Source organism: Mandrillus leucophaeus, unplaced genomic scaffold (assembly GCF_000951045.1).
Source record: "Mandrillus leucophaeus isolate KB7577 unplaced genomic scaffold, Mleu.le_1.0 Scaffold1583, whole genome shotgun sequence".
Taxonomy (NCBI): domain Eukaryota; kingdom Metazoa; phylum Chordata; class Mammalia; order Primates; family Cercopithecidae; genus Mandrillus; species Mandrillus leucophaeus.
The window spans coordinates 247,048-269,050 of record NW_012101569.1 but is presented as its reverse complement, the minus strand read 5'-3'; the positions used below and the strand labels follow the sequence as shown (position 1 = coordinate 269,050).

The 22,003-nt window shown below is 36.6% G+C and overlaps 1 protein-coding gene across 2 annotated transcripts in view; it reads left to right on the top strand.

The window, feature by feature from the left end:
- Positions 1 to 419: 419 nt before the first annotated feature.
- The window catches only part of VPS13C (vacuolar protein sorting 13 homolog C (S. cerevisiae)), a 189,868-nt gene continuing 168,284 nt past the window's right edge, over positions 420 to 22,003 (top strand). The window contains exons 1-3 of one of the 2 annotated variants that reach the window (XM_011975761.1): positions 420 to 612; positions 13,394 to 13,437; positions 16,119 to 16,161. In XM_011975761.1, coding sequence (XP_011831151.1) covers positions 513 to 612; positions 13,394 to 13,437; positions 16,119 to 16,161 — 187 coding nt within the window. In that variant the 5' untranslated portion in view covers positions 420 to 512. The remainder of the gene's footprint in view (positions 613 to 13,393; positions 13,438 to 16,118; positions 16,162 to 22,003) is intronic. The other variant, XM_011975760.1, reaches the window with a different exon arrangement.

Below are 22,003 nucleotides of genomic sequence, written 5' to 3'. Positions count from 1 at the left end.
AGAGACCAAGCCCCAGGCGGAGTCGAACTCTAGCAGGACAAGAACGCAGTCGGTCCTTTTCCTCCACCTGATCCAGAGGTGCAAGGGTGGTTGCCTAGGTGACGCTCAGCGCACACTCCAGGCCCGGCGGCTCCGGACAGAGCCGGGAGGCGGGAAAGCAGAGCGGCCACATAGATGACCCTGTGCTTGGTAACTCTTGCCCTCCCTTGTTCTTCTCGAAGGTCCTTTTTTTCTCGTGCACGGCTGCCGAGACAGCCTCAAGCTAACTTCCCCTGCGCGCCTCCTTCGGCGCCCAGAGGGCCGGGGCTGCGAAGCCCACAAGGCCTCGGGATTACCACCGGGCCTCCGCAGCTACCGGCCGGGCGACGGCGCGCCTGCGCACAGGCGGGGTCACGCGCGCGGCGCGGGGGTGGGCCGGCGCCGGAGGGGCTGTCATTCGTAGCGCTGGTCGCCGCCCTTAGCTGCGGCCGGGTGGTTCCGGCTCCTCCCTCCCAAGCTGCCTCAGCCCCACCATGGTGCTGGAGTCGGTGGTCGCGGACTTGCTGAACCGCTTCCTGGGGGACTATGTGGAGAACCTGAACAAGTCCCAGCTGAAGCTGGGCATCTGGGGCGGTAAGCGAGAGGGGCGCGGCCGGCGGGCTGCGGGCGCTGAGGGCCCAGCTGAGGGCTGCTCCGTCCGGGATCCTGCCCGGGCCCTGCTCCCTCCGCCGCCCGAGACTCCCCCTTCCCGGTGCGGCAGGTGCTCTACGCGGGAGCCTCTGCCGCCCGCGGATTCTCGGGGTCCCAGTCCCGACCCCGGCTGGGGAGATGCGGCGGGATCCCGCCGGCGCTGCCAAAGTTCCCACCTTTCTAGTCCTCCCAGGCCAAGCCCTGGCCCTGCTGTCCCTGCCCTGCGCCTGCTGTCCCCGCCCTGCCCGTCTCTGTGGTCCTCTCGCTGCACTCAGCGTGGCCCGTTTGGCCCTACAGCATAAAGACAGCCCTTTCTGTTTCGGTAGCGCGTGGAGTGAGCATGGTTGTCTGGTCATATACGCTCGAAGTGGCACTAAGGAAAAAGAAGGAAATTGCATTTCGCAGTTATCTGCACTATTATTTTACAGGGAGCAAGAACTGGCTTCCTTCTCTTTAGGATTACCGGGTTTGGAGAGGAATAGGCAGATCTTTAAGAAAGGCGTGTGCTTAGAGATTCTTACTCTTAATGCTTTCAGCTCCTGTGAAAATTATTTCTTCCTTTAATATTTACTTTTCCGTCAATATGAAGAGGATTTTGAATTTTGTTTTGGAGCAATAGAGGGAAATTCAAGCCTCGACCAGCATCGTCATTAATTAGGTGTCTGCTTGGTGGTATGCCCAGGAATTTATGCCAAAGTTTTTATCCTGGAGATTAAGTGTATAGAAGTATTCAGTAAATAGTGTACTTAAACATGCACTCTTCAACAAGCTTAATCGTTTGCATGAATTACGTGTTAAGCTTTGAGGACTTTGGGACTTTCTCACTCCACAAAAGATGTGGGAAGTTTGTCAGCTTTGGAGGAAGATTCAAAAAACGACTCAAACTTATGGATCTGCTTTTAATTCAAGCAGCAACAAATAGCTATAGACTTCCCCTGTCCACTAGGGTAACCACTAGCCACTGTAACTGTTGAGCACGTGATATGAGGTTAGTGCTAATTGAAACATGCTGTTAGCATGAATTAAAACATCATTTTGAATAAGTATTACTCCTAAAGAAGTAGGAGAAAAAATATAATACCTCTAATTTTTATGTTGCTTATGTGTTGAAATAATATTTGAATATATTGAGTTAAATTAAATATAATATTAAAATGTATTTCCTGTGTTTTTTAGTTTTACTTTTTTTTCTTTTTAAACCTGGCTTCTAAAATTTATAATTACATATATGGAACATATAGTGGGCATTGCTGTTTATAGAACCGTGAGTGATACCCTGAATTGCGGAAGAGCCTGTTTTTTTTTTTTTTTTTTGCTTGTCTTTTTGAGACAGGGTCTTGCTCTGTTGCCAAGGCTGGAGTGCAGTGGCAAGATCATAGCTCACTGCAGCCTGCAACTCCTGGGCTCAAGTGATTCTCCTGCCTCAGCCTCCCGAAGTGCTAGGATTACAAGTGTGACCTGTAGTGCCTGGCCAAGAGCCTGTTTTTAATAGGTGGCTGATCATTTGATTGGTTCACTGTGGTTTGCCCAACAATACAATAGTCCCTTGGTATCTATGGGGGATTGGTTTCAGTACCCCTGACCATACCAAAATCGGAGGTTGCTCAAGTCCCTTAAATAAAATGGCCTAGTATTTGTATGTACCCTATGCACATCCTTCTGTATACTTCAGGTCATCTCTGGATTACTTATAATACCCAATACAAGTAAATGCTATGTAAATAGTTGTTCTGTTGATTTTTAATTTGCATTATTTTTTATTGCCGAATTGATATTTTTTATTTTTTCCCCAAATATTTTTGATCTGCAGTTGGTCTGTAGTTGGTTCAATCCGTGAATATAGAGGGCCTACTGTACATACTTTGTTTACATCCCCCCACCACACTCAATGCAATGTAAAAGAAAGGGAAGTAAAGAAAGAGATTTAAGGAATTAAATGACCAGCACCTCCTGCAGAAATGAAGTGTTTCTTCAGAATACTGGCAATATCATTTCCAGTAATTCCTTATAGTTTGTAAACATTTGAAATTCGAAAATGCACTGGAGTAGCAAATCTGAAATCTGAATAGGCCTAGTGAATGGTGTGCTGTGTTGGACAAGCCACTTACCTTATTGGGCCTTAGTTTCTTCATCTTAATTTAAACCTTTATAGAAAAAATATTTTAAATTCTGAAAAGTTTAAATATAATAATATTTTAAATATATTTTAAATAATATTTTAAATAAAAGTTTAAATAATATAATATTTTCATGTAATTACTCATATTTTAATATTATATTATGGCATATTTACTTTAGACATTTTCTTTTTCAGAAGATAAAACGTATGGATATGGTCAAAGGTTCCTTTGCCATCAAATGTTATTCTCCTTTATCTTTAAAATTGGAGGTTGGAGTAGGTAACATCTCTAAGGTGATGCCAATATCCTGTTCTTCTAATAATGGTTTTACAATGACATTGAGGAGTATACTGCATGAAGATTTTGAAGTTTTTCACAACTGAAATTAAAAATGTTGTAATTTTATATTATTTCCTCTTTTGTCTTTTTTTTTGGTGAAATCTAGAAAAGGAGACTTTCTTTCATCTCATTTAAAAATTTTTAGAATAAAGTATTCTGCCAGTGGCCAACATTAACTTTAGAATAGGCCTGAGCAAATAAACCCATTTCTTTCGCATGTTGTGTCCAGTGAGCATCCTCAGGGATTCTCCTAGCTTTATCAGCTCACAACTCTGCCTCTATAAAGTTTTGCTGCCTTTTATTTTTGTGGTTGCTTAGAGAAAACTAGAAGTCACGAGCTTTTATCGTTATTGCACAATCTGTTGTTGATAACCCTAATTTCTCAATAAAATTGGAAGGCAAGATATCTGAGTTGATTTTTCCTGTTCTTTCAAAATATTGCTAAAGAAATTTGTCTTCAACTTTTTTGGGTATACAAATGGGAATATTAATTTAATAAAATAGCTGATATGATATCCATGATGTTGACAAGTTTTACAAAAAATTGAAAATTGTATATAATCTTGTTTGACAACTATTTGCTTTAGCAGATAAGGTTTACAGTTCACAGAGTTTTTTGTTGTTTCTGTTGTTGAATTTTCAAGTCTTGAGAAAGGGAAGAAGAATTCATCTTGTAAATATTTCACATACCTGATCTTACTATTCTTTGGAATCAATTGATAAACTACTTTGATACATCTTAACTGGAATATCTAACTAGCCTAAAGCAGTGATTTTCAATGGGAGGTGACTTTGTACCCAGGGGATATTTGACAGTGTCTGAGACATTTTTGGTTGTCACACGGAGGAAAGAGGTGTGCTATTGGCATGTAGCAGATAGACCCCGGAGTACTAAACATTCTACAATGCAGAGGACAACTTCCTGCAATGAAGAATTGTCCAGCTCAAAATGTTAGTTGAGAAACCCTAATCTAAGGAGAAGACTGAGATTGTCTTCTGCGTTTGTAAGGGACCTCCTGGGTGCAGAAAAAATTGTAGTAAGGAGTTAGAAAGGACACGGAAGAAGTAGATTACTCTTATGAAATCTATAATTCGAGAGAGAAATTGATATCTTAAGTGACTGAAAGGTATCATGTCAATAAAAATGCATAATCGTTGCTTGGGTGATCTTTGGAAGTAGTTTTAAGAATTGAAATATTGTGTTTACATGATTTGGAAAAGATCATACTGTGCATATATTCATATATATATATATAGACATTCATAATGAAATTTACAATTAAAAGAGGTTGAGAGGCTGGGCGCCGTGGCTCGTGCCTGTAATCCCAGTACTTTGGGAGGCCGACGCAGGCAGATCACGAGGTCAGGAGATCGAGACCTTCCTGGCTAACATGGTGAAACCCCATCTCCACACACACACAAAAAAATACAAAAAATTAGCTGGGCATGGTGGCGGGCGCCTGTAGTCCCAGTTACTCAGGAGGCTGAGGCAGGAGAATGGCATGAACCTGGGCGGCAGAGGTTGCAGTGAGCAGAGATTGCGCCACTGTACTCCAGCCTGGCGACAGAGCGAGACTCTGTCTCAAAAAAAAAAAAAAAAAAAAAAAAAGTTGAGAAGGTTGGGGAAAATTACTGGAATGTCCAGAATCAGGAAGTATACTTTAGATGTTGCCTTTAAATTTGAGAAGCAAAGCAAATAAACATTGTCTTTCTGTTTCTATTCTTTATGGATTTAATGCCAAGCAATTCTTACGTATTTTTAAAGTAATTTAAGCAGAATTTCCTTTTAAAAATCCTTGCCACTGTGGATAATTGAGACCTTGATTATTTATTAGCTGTGGGATCCTGGGCACAACATTTCAATTCTCAGTCTCCTAATCTGCAAAGTGGATATATAACACTCAATGTATTTGTGAGATAGATTATGTCAAAATCTTTTGTCATTGTTGATGATATTATAATAATAATGATTAACAAACCTAGCTGGGTGATGGAAAACAGTCTTTGTTTTATTTTCATAAGGATGTTTCTTCTAACTTCAGACTTTTAGAGGTATTAATCTTCTTCTTTTTTTTTTTTTTACTTTAAGTTCTGGGATACATGTGCAGAACGTGCAGGTTTGTTACATAGGTATACATGTGCCATAGTGGTTTGCTGTACCTATCAACCCATCATCTAGGTTTTAGGCCCTGCATGCATTAGGTATTTGTCATAATACTCTCCCTCCCCTTGCCCCCACCCCCTGACAGGGCCTGGTGTGTGATGTTCCCTTCCTTGTGTCCGTGTGTTCTCATTGTTCAAATCCCACTTAGGAGTGAGAACATGTGGTGTTTGGTTTTCTTAGAGGTATCAATCTTCTATTGAGTGATAATTTTGTGTAGAGCTATCATTACGTGTCTAAACATTTCTTATTTTCCAAACAAATTTCTTTAAAATAAGACCCCTATTTGCCTTTGAATTTATGCTTATACTTTTACAATATTACCTGCCAGCTAGTTTGTAAGTCAGGCTTTCAAGGTTCAGAAAAGTGCCTGGTGCGTATGTACTGCCTACGTAAGTAGGAAAGTTCATCTAGATTTTTGTTCGCCACAAACTGGTACCAAGAGATAAATTGCATAGCCCTTAGCTATTGAGATGTGTCCAGGATATAATTGTTTTAAGGGTAACATATTTGAAAAGGTATGTTGAAATGCCACATCTTTTGCAATTTGATTTGAGTAGTATTGTTGCAATGTAGAAGCTTTGTCAATTTGGTTTTTCAAAATGATTTTCTGTGCAGTCAGCAGGAAAATCCTCCAGAACTCAGAACTCTGTTGTTGTCAATTACACTGGACAGGTGGAATCAACATAGAGGCTGTGATATGTTAGATACCAGGGTGACTCTGGTGACCAGGAATAGAAGCCAAGTGCAATGCCCTCAGAATCTGTGGCCCTGCACACAGGACTGAACCTGTGCTCTTTACTCTGCTGCCCTTTATCCCACTCCTGACACTTCCCCTTGAGCTGCCAGATATTGTTGGAGCAGCGCGGCATAAGAAAGGAGAATGAGCACTGGACTGGGAATGAGCCGACCTCTTTAATCTTATTCCATCTCTGCTTCCGTCTAGTTGTGTGGCTTTTGGCATGTCTCTGACAAGTGGCCCTTAGTTGCTTATCTGTAAGTGAAAAGGTTAGACAAGGTCATCTCTTCTGTCTTTGAACTTTTGTGATTTGAGCAAGGCAAGAACAACGTGAGATCCTTCATTGGATGAGTGGTACTGCCGCTTCCTCCACATTCATAGTGAGAAAAGGTAGTTAAATAATGTATCTTTATCTTTCATTCTGCTCTTCAACCGATATTGGTGAGTAAGGAGCCACAGTCAATGACAGTGACAAGATAAATGAAGTTCCAGGCTCATGCTGATATACTGTGTATATATATATGTGTATATATAGTATATATTAGACTATATGTTATATAATTTAACAATATTAAGTATATCTAACATATACTTAATATATTATATATCGTTTAATATACTGTAATATATTGTCATAAGAGGTACCTGTAGGGCAGCTTGAGAATGAAAGAAAAAGCAGCTCTTTTTGCTTTTTTTTTGGCTTTGACACATAAAAGATGGCAGTACCTAGGTATTTCTAAACCTGTAGAGAGATTTTCTTTAGTCTTTTCCTCCCAGCCAACACTTGGTGTAGTGGAGGCCACATTTCTCATTAGCTTGTCCTATCGCATATAAAATAAACAATAATGAAAAGGTTGATAGTGTAATATATATTTAGGCTCAGTTACTACCAGTTAAAGCAGTGCATAAAAATTTAAATTTAAGCACCTTTTCACATATTTAAGTAGCATTACTAATTACAAATTCACTTCTTTTCTAGAACTAGAACTGAGAATTGGTGCTTTGGTAACCATCTGCTAGGAAGCTCTACCACACTACTCCATATTATAGGATCCCTGAAGTGAATTGAAAGGGAGAAGGTTCAGTGGTGATGTTGCAGCTTTCTACCTTTCTTTGCCAAAACTTCCTGTTTCAGTAGGGAAATGGGAGGAGTGAGAGTCAGAAGTGTTTCCTTTACTTTTCCTGTCTTCCTCTCTGAAGACAAAGTCACTGTGAACTCATTAAAAGGAGTCTAGATTGGTTAATTTGGGTTGACTAGCTAGATTCATTTGAAATGAATAGCTATAATATTTTCTTTGGTATTCTTTGCTAAAACATAAATCATTAAAATAGTTTGATTCATGCTTTAAAAAACTGTTCAATCATCTACTGTAGCTCACCTCCTTGGAAAATGAATGTGTCAGAACATTTGGATATGCTTTCAAATAAATAATGTTTATCTTATAGATACATAAACAAAATCTTAAAAAATAAGTACATAGCATTCTTTATTTCACTGTTCTTTATATGCAAAGCTAGTTTCATGGAGTATAGCATGGTGTTTTTGTTTGTTGGATGGTTTTTGTGTTTAATCACAGTTTTGGATTAACCTCTATGTTTTATATTAAGAACGTTGACCTGGGAGTCGGAGACATAGATTCTATTCTTAGTACTGCCACAAAAAAATTGTATAACTTTGGATAAACTACCAGATCTCTTTAGACTTTAATATCTTCATGTATAAAGTGAGAGGGGCTTAGATTTGAAAATCTTATGGTCCCAAATAGTTCTAAATCATAACTTGAGAACTTCTGTCTTTTGAGGAAGAAAATAGATTTTTAAAAAGTGCTAAAATGACCATTTTGTAATACCATCTCCTGCATCTGTTTTTCCCCGTGGCACTATCTTTTCTTCTGGTTATACTCTGAACATAACCCACTTGACTGTATCCTGCCTTTCAGCCTGTGCCCTTGTTACACTAATTTTAGTTATCCTTTTTGTTTTGGATTTTTTTACATCTCTTTGAAAATGCAGAGACCAAAAGTGGAACCAACAACCACACTGGCCTGTGAATGCTGAGTCTGATTCTTTTATGGCATTTTTGTTTTCCAGGGAGGTAGAATTACCTTCTAAATTAAAATCCTGCGCCCTTTATGCTCTGCTATTTGGGAGAACAGAGTTGTTCTGAACATAGCATTGAGTGTTGTAAGATTTGAGCCTTGGGGCTACCACTTACTATTAGGTTGCCATAGAATTCTTGGGCTAGTCATTTAACCTCTCCAAGCCTCAGCTTCTATTGCTTAATATATACGACCTGTTTCTTGCCTAGGAGGCTGTGAGGATCAAGTAATGCTATGTATCTGAAAGTGTTTTCTAAAATATAAAGATTTATGATCTTATTGTAGTTGTTTCCACCCCAGTACAATATGCATTCTGGAGTCAATATTTATTGAGTACCTACTCTGAGGAGAATCAGTAAAAAGTTTATAATCAGACTGGGGATTTATATAAAGTTAAGTGTTAAGTACCATAAGAAAGGTATAGCCTGAATTTCTGCAAAAGTTTAGAGAGATTATTTCTGGTTGGAGGTCTTTAACAATAGGACTATATTTCTTACTTATTTTGTAGGCCACTGTGTATTTAAAAAGCCATTCTTGGACTTAGGCAGGCTTTTCCATATTGTGCCAGTACCATTTGATTTTTGTTTATAAATATACTAGCTTGGTTGTTTTCTATAATTTAGCAACTATTTCTACTTTTTTATTTTTTGCAATGACTCCAACTCTTTGTGTCATTAGTTAATTTACTTACATTTTCATCTTCTGGTTCACTGAAGAAGAATACTGAATTTTGATACAGGATTTACCCTTTTAGTGTTTTTTTTTTTTTAATTTTTTTGAGACTGGGTCTTGCTCTGGCTCTGTTGCTGAGGCTAGAGTGCAGTGCCATGATCCTGACTCACTGCAACCTCTGCCTTCCTGGTTTGAGCAATTCTGCAGCCTCAGCCTGCCGAGTATCTGGGATTACAGGTGCCTGCCATCATGCTTGGCTAATTTTTTGCATTTTTTAGTAGAGACAGGGTTTCGCCATGTTGGCAAGGCTGGTCTTCAACTCCTGGGCTCAAGTGATCCAATCGCCTTGGTCTCCCAAAGTGTTGGGATTAAGGGCATGAGCCACCGCACCTGGCCCTTTTAGTGTATTTCTTAAAATGTCTTTCAAGATCGGCTTTGAAACTATGGTGACTTTCTAGCAGTGTATGCACATCCAAAATATTTATAGTTTATTAATGAGAATCATATGGGGTCTCTTCTGAAGCACAGCCTACTTACTAAACATACTGTCTAGCCTCCTCTGGTAGGCCTGTCAGTCCAGCATAAGGGAGATCACTTCACAGAATTTCCGTGTCTGTCACCTTAATCTGTTTAGACTTGGCAAGATTAGAGCCGCTTGATTGTGGGATTGGCTTTAGAGCTTTCCTTGCTGGCAGAGTTAAGTTTATTCATCTCTAAATTATTAGTCACCATATCCCGGTTTTTGTTTTTTTTTTTTTTTTTAAGATTAGACACAAATATTTACCCTTCCTTCAGTTTTTTTGAGAACTTTCTATGACTCCTATGTGTTCTTAGCCCTGGTGATCTGGCTATAGCAGTAAAGTTATTTACATTGTATAGTATTATTATGTTGTCTTAAGGTAGAAAAGGAAAATGAAATCTTTTTCATCGGTGTTCAGTTAAATATAAAATGGTTGATTTTTAGGGGAGATCTGGTTTAATCTTGGTCTTATAAATTCTTTTTCTTTAAACAGGATTTCTGGAATTCATAGGGTATGGAATGACACTGCTGCATATTTATCAGTCAGAATAGCATGCAGTTTAGTGGAGAGTACTTGTTAGTCCAGTGCCTTACCAAGATAAGTGCTCATCTACTGGTTGAACGAAGGAATGCACTTTTACCTCTTTATACTGGTGCCAGTGTTAATCTGAATTATACTGCTTATTCTTTTCCTATTCTTTGTATTAGAACTAGAGCTCCTCCTTCAGTGCAAATAACTTGGAGAACGTATTATGCTTATTTCACTGTTATAGTTACTGTTTGTTAGATAACATTCACATTTTCAGAGAGGAAGTATGCATTTGTCAGACTGGGTGGCAGAAATAGATACTTCTTTTTTTGTTTTTTGTTTTTTTTTCTGAGATGGAGTCTTGCTGTCGCCCAGGCTGCAGTGCAGTGGCATGATCTCAGCTCACTGCAACCTCCGCCTCCTGGATCAAGCGATTCTCCCGCCTCAGCCTCCCGAGCAGTTGGGATTACAGGCTTACACCACCATGCCCATGCCCGGCGAATTTTTGTGTTTTTTTTTTAGTAGAGACGGGATTTCACCATGTTGGCCAGGCTGGTTGCAAACTCCTGACCTTGTGATCCACCTACCTTGGCCTCCCAAAGTACTGGGATTACAGGTGTGAGCCACCGTGCACCAGCCAATATTTATTTGTTATTCTTATGTGTCTGGGGGTAAGGCAATACTAGATATAGAAAAAATTTATATAAAAATATTTAAATCATATTGACATGGGAATTTACTTTTGTTTCTGCATTTTCCTTCTTATAATTTCCATAATAATTTCACATAAAAATAATATCTAATCATAAAAACTAGAAAATACTGAAAAACATTAATAAAAAATCTATCTTTAATTCTACCACCCAGTAGTAATAATAAGTACAATCTCTTTTTGTCTGGCAGTCTGTCCAAATATACTTGTCTGACTCTGTTAGCCATACTGGTAGTTTTCAACATTTCACATCTTAACTACCACCTGCTATCCTACTACTTGATCAAACAAGTAACGTGTCACTGCAACAGAAACAGCCCATTTTTTATAAGTATATTTATATTTTTACAAACATTGTGTTAGTGCCTTAACAATTGTTATAAAGACTTCATCCCCAACGCAGATGATTTCTGATCACTCCTGGTGACCCTTGGCCCACCAATTGAGAATGACTAGGTAGAACAGTCAGAATTTATGAGCAGAGTTGAAAGTCTGCATATGGCCTTAGATCTTATTAAACTAGTTTGGATGGCTTCAGATAGGCAGTACCATCTGTGCAGATTACCCTGTGGGCTAGAATAGATTTCTCAATTGTAATTTTGTGTCATTCATCATGTGACGGATTTGAATCCAGGAATATTTGTCTTCATGTAATTTTAGTGCATATATAATATGTAAGGACTTTTTCCCCCTGGTTGCTGAACACACTAGTCTTCCATGACTACTTTATTATTCCTACATCTGGGCGGTGATGATATCCTGTCAAATCTGCCTCCAAAATAACTCTTTACTGTGACTCTACCTCTTTGATCCTGAAGTTACTGCCTTATTTTAGGTTTTAATTTCTTTTCAGTGTATTATAGAAGTTTCCTGACTGACTGTATTCTTTCATTTCCCTCCTACTATGTACTATAGTATTTTCTTACCATTTGTGAAGTTTTTTCCTCCTTTTCTTCCTTCATTATAGTTTTTGACAATTTATTTTAGAAAATTTGAGAACCGTACGTACACAGAAAATGAACTTTATTACATAGAAATAACCAGTGTGAGCATTATGGCATCTGACAGTTTTTCATTTTTTTTCTGTGTATGTGTGGAATGCACACACACTTGTGCATGTATAGATACTTTTAAAATTAGGTCAATCTGGGCATTCTTTTACTTTTTAAAAACTCAGTATTCTATGAACAAGTTCCCATGTCTTTCTACTTTTTTTTGTTTATTTGTAATATAGATGTATTGTGAGTTACGCCTTCTTGCTGGACATTTAGATCTTTAGGTCCTTCTTTCCTTGCTTTCCTCCCTCCCTCCCTCCTTCTGTCCTTCCTTCTTTCCCTCCCAATACTGAAATATCCTTGTAGCTAAATTGCTTGGACAGATCAATAGTTATTCCTTAGGACAGTTGAGTAATGATTCTAAAATAACATAATCTCTGTTTTATATATTTTGTCTCTTTGTTTTGGTGGGTCTGGAATTTTTTATCCTGAAAGCTCTTCATTAGTCTGGCCCTTGCCTACCTTTCTGAACTAATCTTGTATCCTTTTATTATACCCTCCAGTTATACCAAAACATATGTGCTTTCTAAAGTGTGCCTTACTCACACTTACCTATTTGCCCTCTTTTCTTATCCACCCAGTAAATACTACTTAAGCCTTCCAGCCTAAACCTATGTGTGTTCTTGATTTCCCTAGGCAGTTAGGTGGCTCCTCCTTTTCATCTTGTGTGCACTTCTATTGGAATATTTCTAAAATTTTAGAGAATTGTTAGGTTGGTGCAAAAGTAGTTGCAGTTTTGTCATTAAAAGTAATAGCAAAAACCGCAGTTACTTTTGCATAGTCCCCTCTACTAAGCTGTTTGAGTGCCTTCATAGCAGGGGTATTGTTCTAGTAATCTTTCTCTTTCCAGCACCTAACATATAATGGGTGCTTAATAAATGTTTGTTTAATAATTTTGAGATCTGGGAAAAGCAGATCTCTAAAATGACGTAAACAAATCAAATATACTTTTAAATTTACTCCAAAATACCCGGAAGAAAAAGTTACTTGATTGAAAAATATTAATGGGGAGTATAGCTACTATAGCTTTTAAAAAAATAAATGTGTCATAAATGATTAAGAAAACATATAACAGCAATTTATGCCTGCATTTAATGTTGAAACTATAGTTTTATTAGCCTTAACATAATTTAAGTGAAATGAAAACTTTTTCCTTAAATTTTTATGTGAGCATGAATATTTAACTATTGTGTATCAACAAATATAGGAATAGTGTTTAAAATTTGAGTCATGTAATAGTATTTTTATAACTTAGCATATGAATATAATAAAAGTTGGACTGATTAAAGAATATTAGAAGCACATACAGTAATCATTGGGAAGGTAGAATGTTTGGAGACTTGAAAGACTAACACCATGTTTCTGAAGAAAATGTTAATTGATGCCATATTAAATAACCCAGGATGATTGATCTGACCTTGTAATCATCTCTTTGTATCTTGAAATTTTGGCTTAATCATTCAAAATGATGGCTACTTTCTTTATCTTAAAGTTCTTCTATCCAAAAAGCTCTAACTTCTTTCCCATTGTTTGTTTAAATGTTAGCTAGTTTAGTATTTTATAATTTCTTTTACACTGGATTAACCTATAGTATGCTACAATTAATAACTCGTGAGCATATATAGCAACTGTTTTGTGCTGGGAGCCTCTTAAGTCAGCTTTGTTTATCATTGTATTCTTAACACTTAGCACAGTTTCTTAGTGCTTGGCACTACATTATGATAGATTTACTAATTGGTATGTTGTAATATTTTTCCTCTGTTTCTTTTTTTTAAAAGGAAATGTGGCTTTAGATAATCTACAGATAAAAGAAAATGCCCTGGTAAGTTTTTTTTAACTATGCTAATAACTCACTTAATTTGGTAAGTTCTTAGAAACCTTTGCTTACTAGGCATCTGATACCAGGTACTAGATAAAGTGATGGAATCACTCAAAGGATTACTTGTTTAACTATTTGCTGTTGGAAAGTCTGAGATTAAAGATTTAGAAATTGTTTCCCCTAATAATCAAAATAATATCTCTTGGAAATGGAGTGTTTCTCCTTAATCTAATTTGACTATATAGTTTTGTAGTTGACTTTTTCCCTATAGAAATATTTTCCTTCGAAAGTATCTTTACATATTTTTGAGCTAAATGAGGGCTTGATTTTAAATAACATAGCTAATAAATAATTATATTTTGGAAATATATTGACGGTCTAGCCTTATTATAGTAATATTAAGAGATAAAATAGGATTTTCTGGACTCCAGCTCCAGAAAGTAATTTGTGTCATTTATTGTTGAGTTGAAGACAAGCAAAACAATGCCCTCCCCTGCCCAATTAGGTTTCTGTTTAGCTTATTCGGCTAAATGTGAGTTTATGAAGTCACTTAATGAGTTTATTGTTTAATTTTTACAGGTTTCTAGCCTCTTATTTTAATTTTTTTTAATTTTGTGAGTCGGAGTCTCAGTCTGTTGCCCAGGCTGGAGTGCAGTGGCATGATCTCAGCTCACTGCAACTTCCGCCTCCCAGGTTCAAGCAATGCTTCTGCCTCCATCTCTCTAGTAGCTGGGATTACAGGCGCATGCCACCACGCCTGGGTAATTTTGTATTTTTAGTAGAGATGGGGTTTTGCCGTGTTGGCCAGGCTGATCTCCCAACTCCTGACCTCAGGTGATCCACCTGCCTTGGCCTCCCAAAGTGTTGGGATTACAGGCGTGAGGCACTGCACCCAGCCTAACTTCTTAATTTCTTTGATCTTTTAGCATGAGTTTAATCATCTGTACAGTGGAGTTAATTATAAAGCAATATAATATCTCTGTGTCTTTGTGGCTTGAATAAGATGAGAAGCAGAGCCTGGCCCATAGTAGGTACTCAAAATATTTAAATATTTTTCTCTTTTTCATATAGGATGCTACAACTTTTAAAATTTTAAACAAAAATTTAGACCTTCTGATTCTGTTGTTATAGATTGAAATAGAGGTTTTTTTTCTCTATTTATGACAATATAAATAGAATTGTAGTGACAGGATATATATCTGACATACTTAGGAGACAAATTATTTGAACTCTGTTTTAGCCTAATTCAAGTTTTGGTTGTAATTAAATATAATAAACTCTTTTGTAATTTATATTTTTAATTCAAAGTAGCTTCTTTCCCCAGTTAAACCAAATTGATGAGTTTTTAATTTGATATGGGTTGTTTACATTTATTTTGTGTGAAAATTATTTCAGGAGGATTAAAATGAGCATGAGACCACCTTTTTGTAGTTTGCTGTTTGTATCCTGTATAATGTGAAGTCCCTTGAATTTATCTTTCCTGTCCTCCCGGAGGACAGAGCTGCTCTTATTGGCAGCAAAGAATTTTTTTTTTTTTTTTTTGGTCTGAAAAAGACTTTATCTAAAGCTGTTATAATAGTATTCTGTTCAATTCCTGTTTACATAGAGTTCAGACGTAATCAGATGATCAGGTAAATTGATTATTTCAGTTAATTATTACCTATATTTTTGGTGGTCAGATTTTTATAGTGTTAGTATATATTAAGTTACAGCTAACAGAAAGGCTGTACTGACTGGTTTAATTTTTAATAATTCTAAAGACTCAGATGATCATTATGGATATCAGTTATTATTTAGTATTCTTTGAACAAAAAAGGTTATTTGAACTTTCTAGTTGTTTGGAATATAGGTAGGTGAAAGTTTATTATTATTTGTTGGTACCTGTCTGTAACTTATCTAAATGAAATGCTAATTTGGTAAATAATACATTGGGAATCTAGCTTTTCTAAGATTTTTAAAATTTATTCATTTACTAAATATTTGAGAGAGAACTGTTGTTCATTATTGTTTTCAACTAATTTATGCAAAAAGACTCTTCTTTTTTCTGTTCTAGTATTTCAGATAAACATTGTCCATGTGTTTAAATTCATTTGATTTGATTTTAATTTCCATTTGATTTGGTTTACTTAAAACAAGTAACCAGTTTACCTGGTTATTTACAAACTTTTTCTATTTTTCCTATTTATCATTTTGTTTCTCTTGTGAATTCTTTCTTTAAAGTCAAAGCTTAAGTTATAAATTTTTTTTTGAGGCAGAGTTTCGTCTTGTCACCCAGGCTGGAGTACAATGGCGCGATCCCAGCTCACTGCAACCTCCGCCTCCTGGGTTCAAGCGATTCTCCTGCTTCAGCCTCCTGATTAGCTGGGATTACAGGCACCTGCCACCCCACACCAGGCTAGAGATGGGGTTTTCCCATGTTGGCCAGGCTGGTCTCGAACTCCTGACCTCAGGTGATCCACCCTTCTCAGCTTCCCAAAGTGCTGGGATTACAGGTGTGAGCCACCACACCAGGCCTATAAAACGTTTTTTTGGGCTATAAAACATGTCCTTTATGAATTATTCAAATATGGAAAATTTGTTTTTTTTTTTCTTTAGAGATGTGTATTTAAATGATCACACAAAAGTTATTTTTGGGTTGGCTTAATAATTTAAGATGTCCTTTACATTTTCTCTTTCTTCTGAAGAGTGAATTGGATGTTCCTTTTAAAGTCAAGGCTGGCCAAATTGGTAAGTACTTTAGTCTTCATTTGAATTGTTCTTAGTCCTTTCCGTTTTCTATTTTGCTTGTGTTATTTAACATAAAAAAATTTGACTAAAAGTATGAGAGTTTTTTTTTTTTTGCGTATGTTAATTAGAGCTTGTCGAGTTCTGAGCCTAATGTATATTACATATAAAACGTACATACTTCTATTTTTTTATGACGAGGTAGAAAATAGAAGGGTATTTGAACTGCAGTTGGATTCTTCAGGCTTTGGTTCCACCACACAGAACATACCTTCATTTTCAAATTAGATTTCCAAGTTTTATGTGCTTTTTCTTTAAATGTGAAAGTAGTATAATTTGCAAACTCTAGTAGATAAACTGTAAATGTAGCTTATTTCCTTCATGTTTTGTTCAACCATTTTCACTTGATATATTATGCAGCAATGTGGTATGGAGGATATGTTTTGGTAAGTACAAAGTCTCTCTCTTTGCAGTTAAACTCCTACACTAAGACCATCTCTAAGTAAATATATATCTTTGTTGAATACATTTTTCAATAGGAAATTTAATCTACAAAGTCTTCCCATCTAGTCCATGCTATCTGGTTTTTATTTTTATTTATTTATTTAATTTATATTTTTTAAAATTTTGGATTTAGGTTGTTGATGTGTATGTTTGTTACATGGATATATCGAGTGACAGTAGGGATTGGCTTTCTAGTGCATCTGTCACTCAGATATTGAACTTTGTATCCAGCAGGTAATCTTTCAACTCTCACCCCCCTTCTTCAATCTCTACCCCTTTTTGGAGTCCCCAGTGTCTATTATTTCCATTAAATTTTTTTGTTTTTAATTTTTGTGGATACATAGTAGGTATATATATTTATGGGGTACATGAGATATTTTGATACAGGCATGCAGTGTGTAATAATCACATCAGGGTAAATGAGGTTTCTATCACCTCAAAGTATTTATCCTTTCTTTGTGTTACAAATAATCTAATTAATACTCTTTTAGTTATTTTAAAATGTACAATCAATTATTGTTGACTGTAGTCACACTATTGTGCCATCAAATACTAGGTCTTATTCATTTCATCTAACTATATTTTTATATTCATTAACCATCCTCCCCTGTTACCCTTCCCAGCCTCTGGTAACCATTGTTCTACTCTCTGTCTCCATGAGTTCAATTGTTTTAATTTTTAGTTCCCACAAATAAGTGAGAACATGTGAAGTTTGTCTGTTTGTGCCTGGCTTATTTCACTTAACATAATGACCTCCAGTTCCATCCATGTTGTTGCAAATGGCAGGATCTCATTCCTTTTTATGGCTGAATAGTACTCCACTGTGTATATGTACCACATTTCTTTAACCATTCATCTATTGATGGACACTTAGGTTGCTTCCAAATCTTGGCTATTGTGAATAGTGCTGCATTAAACATGAGAGTACAGGTATATCTTCAATATACTGATTTCCTTTCTTTTGGATATATACCTAGCAGTGGGATTGGTGGATCATACGGTAGTTCTGTTTTTTGTTTTTTTGTGTTTTTTTTTGTTTTTTTTTTAGATGGAGTCTCACTCTGTTGCTCAGGCTGGAGTGCAGTGGCATGATCTCGGCTCACTGCAAGCTCCGCCTCCCGGGTTCACACCATTCTCCTGCCTCAGCCTCCTAAGTAGATGGCACTACAAGCACCTGCCACCATGCCCGGCTACTTTTTTGTATTTTTAGTAGAGATGGGGTTTCACTGTGTTTGGATGGTCTCGATCTCCTCACTTTCTGATCTGCCTGGCTCAGCCTCCCAAAGTGCTGGGATTACAGGCGTGAGCCTCTGAGCCTGGCTGGTAGTTCTATTTTTAGTTTTTTGAGGAACCCCCAAATTGTTCTTCATAGTGGCCGTAATAATTTACATTGCCACCAACAGTGTACAAGGTCTTCCTTTTCTCTTCATCCTTGCTAGCATTTGTTATTGTCTATCTTTTGGATAAAAGCCATTTTTACTGAGTTGAGATGGTATCTCATTATAGTTTTGATTTACATTTCTCTGATAATGTGATGTTGAGCACCTTTTCATATACCTGTTTGCCATTTGTATGTCTTCTTTTGAGAAATGTCTATTCAGATCTTTTGCCCATTTTTAAATCAGATTATTAGATTTTTTCCTATAGAGTTGTTTGAGTTCCTTATGTGTTCTGGTTATTAATTCCTGTCTCTTGCTTGCCCTGGCAATGTCTCTGTGGAGCTCAGTATACTGCAAAGGCCACTATGCATCTTTATGTCTATGTGTACCCATTGTTTAGCTCCCACTTACAAGTGAGAACATACAATATTAGATTTTCCACCTTTGAGTTGATTTACTTAAGATAATGGCCTCCAGCTTCATCCATCTTGCTGTAGGGGACATGATTCCATTCTTTTTTTATGGCTGCATACTATTCCATGATATATATGTATCACATTTTCTTTATCCAGTTAACTGTTAATGGACACTTAGGTTGGTTGCGTGACTTTGCTATTGTGGATAGTGCTGTTTAAACATATGAGTGCAGGTGTCTTTTTATATAATGATTTATTTTCTTTTGGGTACTCAGTAGTGGGATTGCTGTTTCTATTTTTAGTTCCTTGAGATATCTCCATACTGTTTTCCATAGAGGTTAAACCAGTCTACATTTTCACGAACAGTACACAACTGGTCCCTTTCCTCTGTATCCATGCCAATATCTGTTATTTTTTGGTTTTTTAATAATAACCTTTCTAGCTGGTGTAAGATAGTATCTCAGTGTGGTTTAAATTTGTATTTCTCTGATAATTTGTTATGTTGAACGTTTTTTCATGTGTTTGTTGGCTGCTTGTATTTCTTGAGAAATGTTTGTTTATGTACTTTGATGTTTTTAATGGGGTTGTTTTCTTCTTGTTCAGTTGTTTGAGTTGCTTGTAGATTCTGGATATTTGTCCTTTGTTGGAGGCATAATTTGCAAATATTTTCTACCCTTCTATAGGTTGTCTGTTTACTCTGTTGATTATTTCTTTTGCTGTGCAGATGATTTTTATTTTTACTTTTTAAAAATTAATTAATTAATTTAGAGACAAAGTCTTGCTCTGTTGCCCAGCCTGGAATGTAGTGGCACAGTCATGGCTTACTGCAGCCTCAACTTCCTGGGCACAAGGGATACTCTCACCTCTGCCTCCCAAGTTGCTGAAACGACAGGTGTGTCACCATGCTTGGCTCATATTTGTGTTTTTTGTAGAGATAGGGTTTCATCATGTTGCCCATGCCATTCTTGAACTCCTTGGCTCAAGTGATCTACCTGCCTTGGCCTCCTAAAATGCTGGGATTACAGGTGTGAGTCACTACGCTTGGCCTAGAAGCTTCTTAGTTAAGTCCCGTTTGTTTAATTTTGTTTTTCTTGCATTTGCTTTTAGGGTCTTTGTCATAAATTCTTTGCCTAGGCTGATGTCCGGATGAGTTTTTCCTCTAGGAATTTTATAGTTTCAGGTTTTATGTTTAGGATTTACTTTAAAAAATATATAAATTACAACCCAAAATGACTTACTCTTATAATTTTACTTATGCTACATCCTTTCTTCCAACTTCATCACCCTGCTATTACACCATATCACTTTTATTCTTTATTCAATATTCTGTATTATAGGAAGGCTTTGTCTTTCACTACTCTAGCATCTCTTAGCAATTATTTGGATAATTCTGTTTGGGTCATTTTATATGACATATATGTTTCCTTTTAATATATAAGAATATTTTTATGTTTTTGTCTCTTGAAACAGGATAAATTTTCTTAGATGAAAAGCAAGTTTAGGCATGTGGCATCTTTTTTGTTTGTTAAATAGCTCTGAATGTGGTGGTGATGTGTAGCAGTGCTCTAGAAGTATTGTGGCCCTATATGCTTAACTGAAATCCTAGAATATAGAAGTTGTAGCCATTCATTTGTTATTTTACTTTTGAAATATTTATGCACGTGTTATGTACAAGACTATGCAAGTGCTGTGAGAGATGCAAGGATGAAGGTGATATCTTTGTCTTCAAGGAAGTTATAGACATCTAAAATTAGAACATAGATGAAAAGTGTATTTCCAGTGTCTTGGATGAATTATAGCTGACTACAGAAATTTTGCATTACTTATTATATTCTTACAACTAGATTTATATTTTGGAGGAGGTTTCTAATGGTTCAGAATTTGTTCTTTTTGCTTTTAAAGTACACAAAGACTTAATGACTTCCTTCAGTGCTACCCAGTGAGTTAATGAGAGACCCTTTACAAATAAGTATGCAAAGTATATTGTCTTTATAACTACCTTTTTTTTGGTTTACAGAGCATTTATATTAGTTGTTAAATTTCTCCTTAGGTTAAAATATTGTATCTAACCTGTAGGGTCAGTGTGGCTTAATTAAGCTCAAGTGTGATTTGTTTTTCTAAGAGCTAGACATATTTGTGGGTGCCCTTGAGTTACCCTTTTTCTTAAAAATTTAAAAAATTTCCTGATCTATAATAGGAGGGGGTAATATATAAAAAACACAATTCTAGGAAGTTTATGAGGGATGGGGGGATAATGAGTATAAATGTAGAGAAGAAAAGGTTTAGGGAACAGACAGTCCCTTTCTGGTGTGCTAGTTAAAGGGACATTTCCCACTTTTTCAATCTTATGCTCACCAAGAAGGCAATCAAATAAATTTTGTTAGGAGATTTGAGATAATTACAAATGTAACAGTACCCATTGTAAATATAAAATCATTGGACTTAGAAATGACCCAGAACGTTGTAGACTTCCCTTGACATGCAAGCCATTTAAGAAACTCAGCAGGTTTACAAGCTGAAGAGAATTGAAAATCTAAATGGAGAAATCATTTGATATTTTAACCTTGGGAATAGATACCTGGTAAAACTGGCTCTCCTACATATCCATCTAGGTGACCTCAAATATTCTGTCTTACATTGCATTATTTTATTTTCTCTTTAGTTTGTTATACTGTTTTTCAGTTCTTTGAACTTTGAGCATTTTCATTTAAAAATGATTTTAAATGAAAAACCACCAGTGATTCTGGTGGTGTAAGCAACTTAATTACTCACATACAAGCATGACTTAGTTGAATCAAATTCTTTTCTTCTGAAAATCTTGATTAGTATCTCTGAGAGACCTATAGATTTTAAATATAATTTTAAAAATTATGATGAAGGAAGGTATTTTATTTTGGAACATGTAAAACTTATGTATAGGAAAGGTTTGGATAGAATTGCTATAGCAAGGCAGACTGGGGACATTTTGCTGCCTGGAGACCTGGAAAGAGGGAATACTAGAGATTAGGGAAAGAAACATGGAAAGATTTGATAGGTTTTGCTTGTTTCAAAATTTAGCTGAGAGCATGCCCCTTTGGTCTTCTCTTGTCTGCCCTGAACCGGCTTTTCCCCCATAAAACCCCAAACTTGGGACAGTAATGGATTAGGGCCATAGTTCATCTGTGTCCTGAGTAAAAGTTTTTGTGGGCTCATCTCAGGAGGACCTGACATGAATACCATTGTTTCCAAGAGAGAACTTGGAGTTCTGTCTTCTAAGTGATTTATAAGTAAGATATTTGGAATATAACTGGTCTGAGTTGCCTGTGACTCCTAACACTATTCATAGTACAGTATGCCTTGCCTTTAGAGCTAGCCTCTTCCTGTTGTGACAATTTGATATGCTGTCAAAATTCCCTTTGCACAAAGTTCCTTTGCATCTCTTCTCTGTGTTACTGCTTCAATTCCTGGTAGCTTGTACAGATAGATATTATTTTACTGTTGATCTGTAAAGATTTATTTGTTGATGTGGATAGAAGAGCATGTGCAATATTAAGACTATCAGCTGTT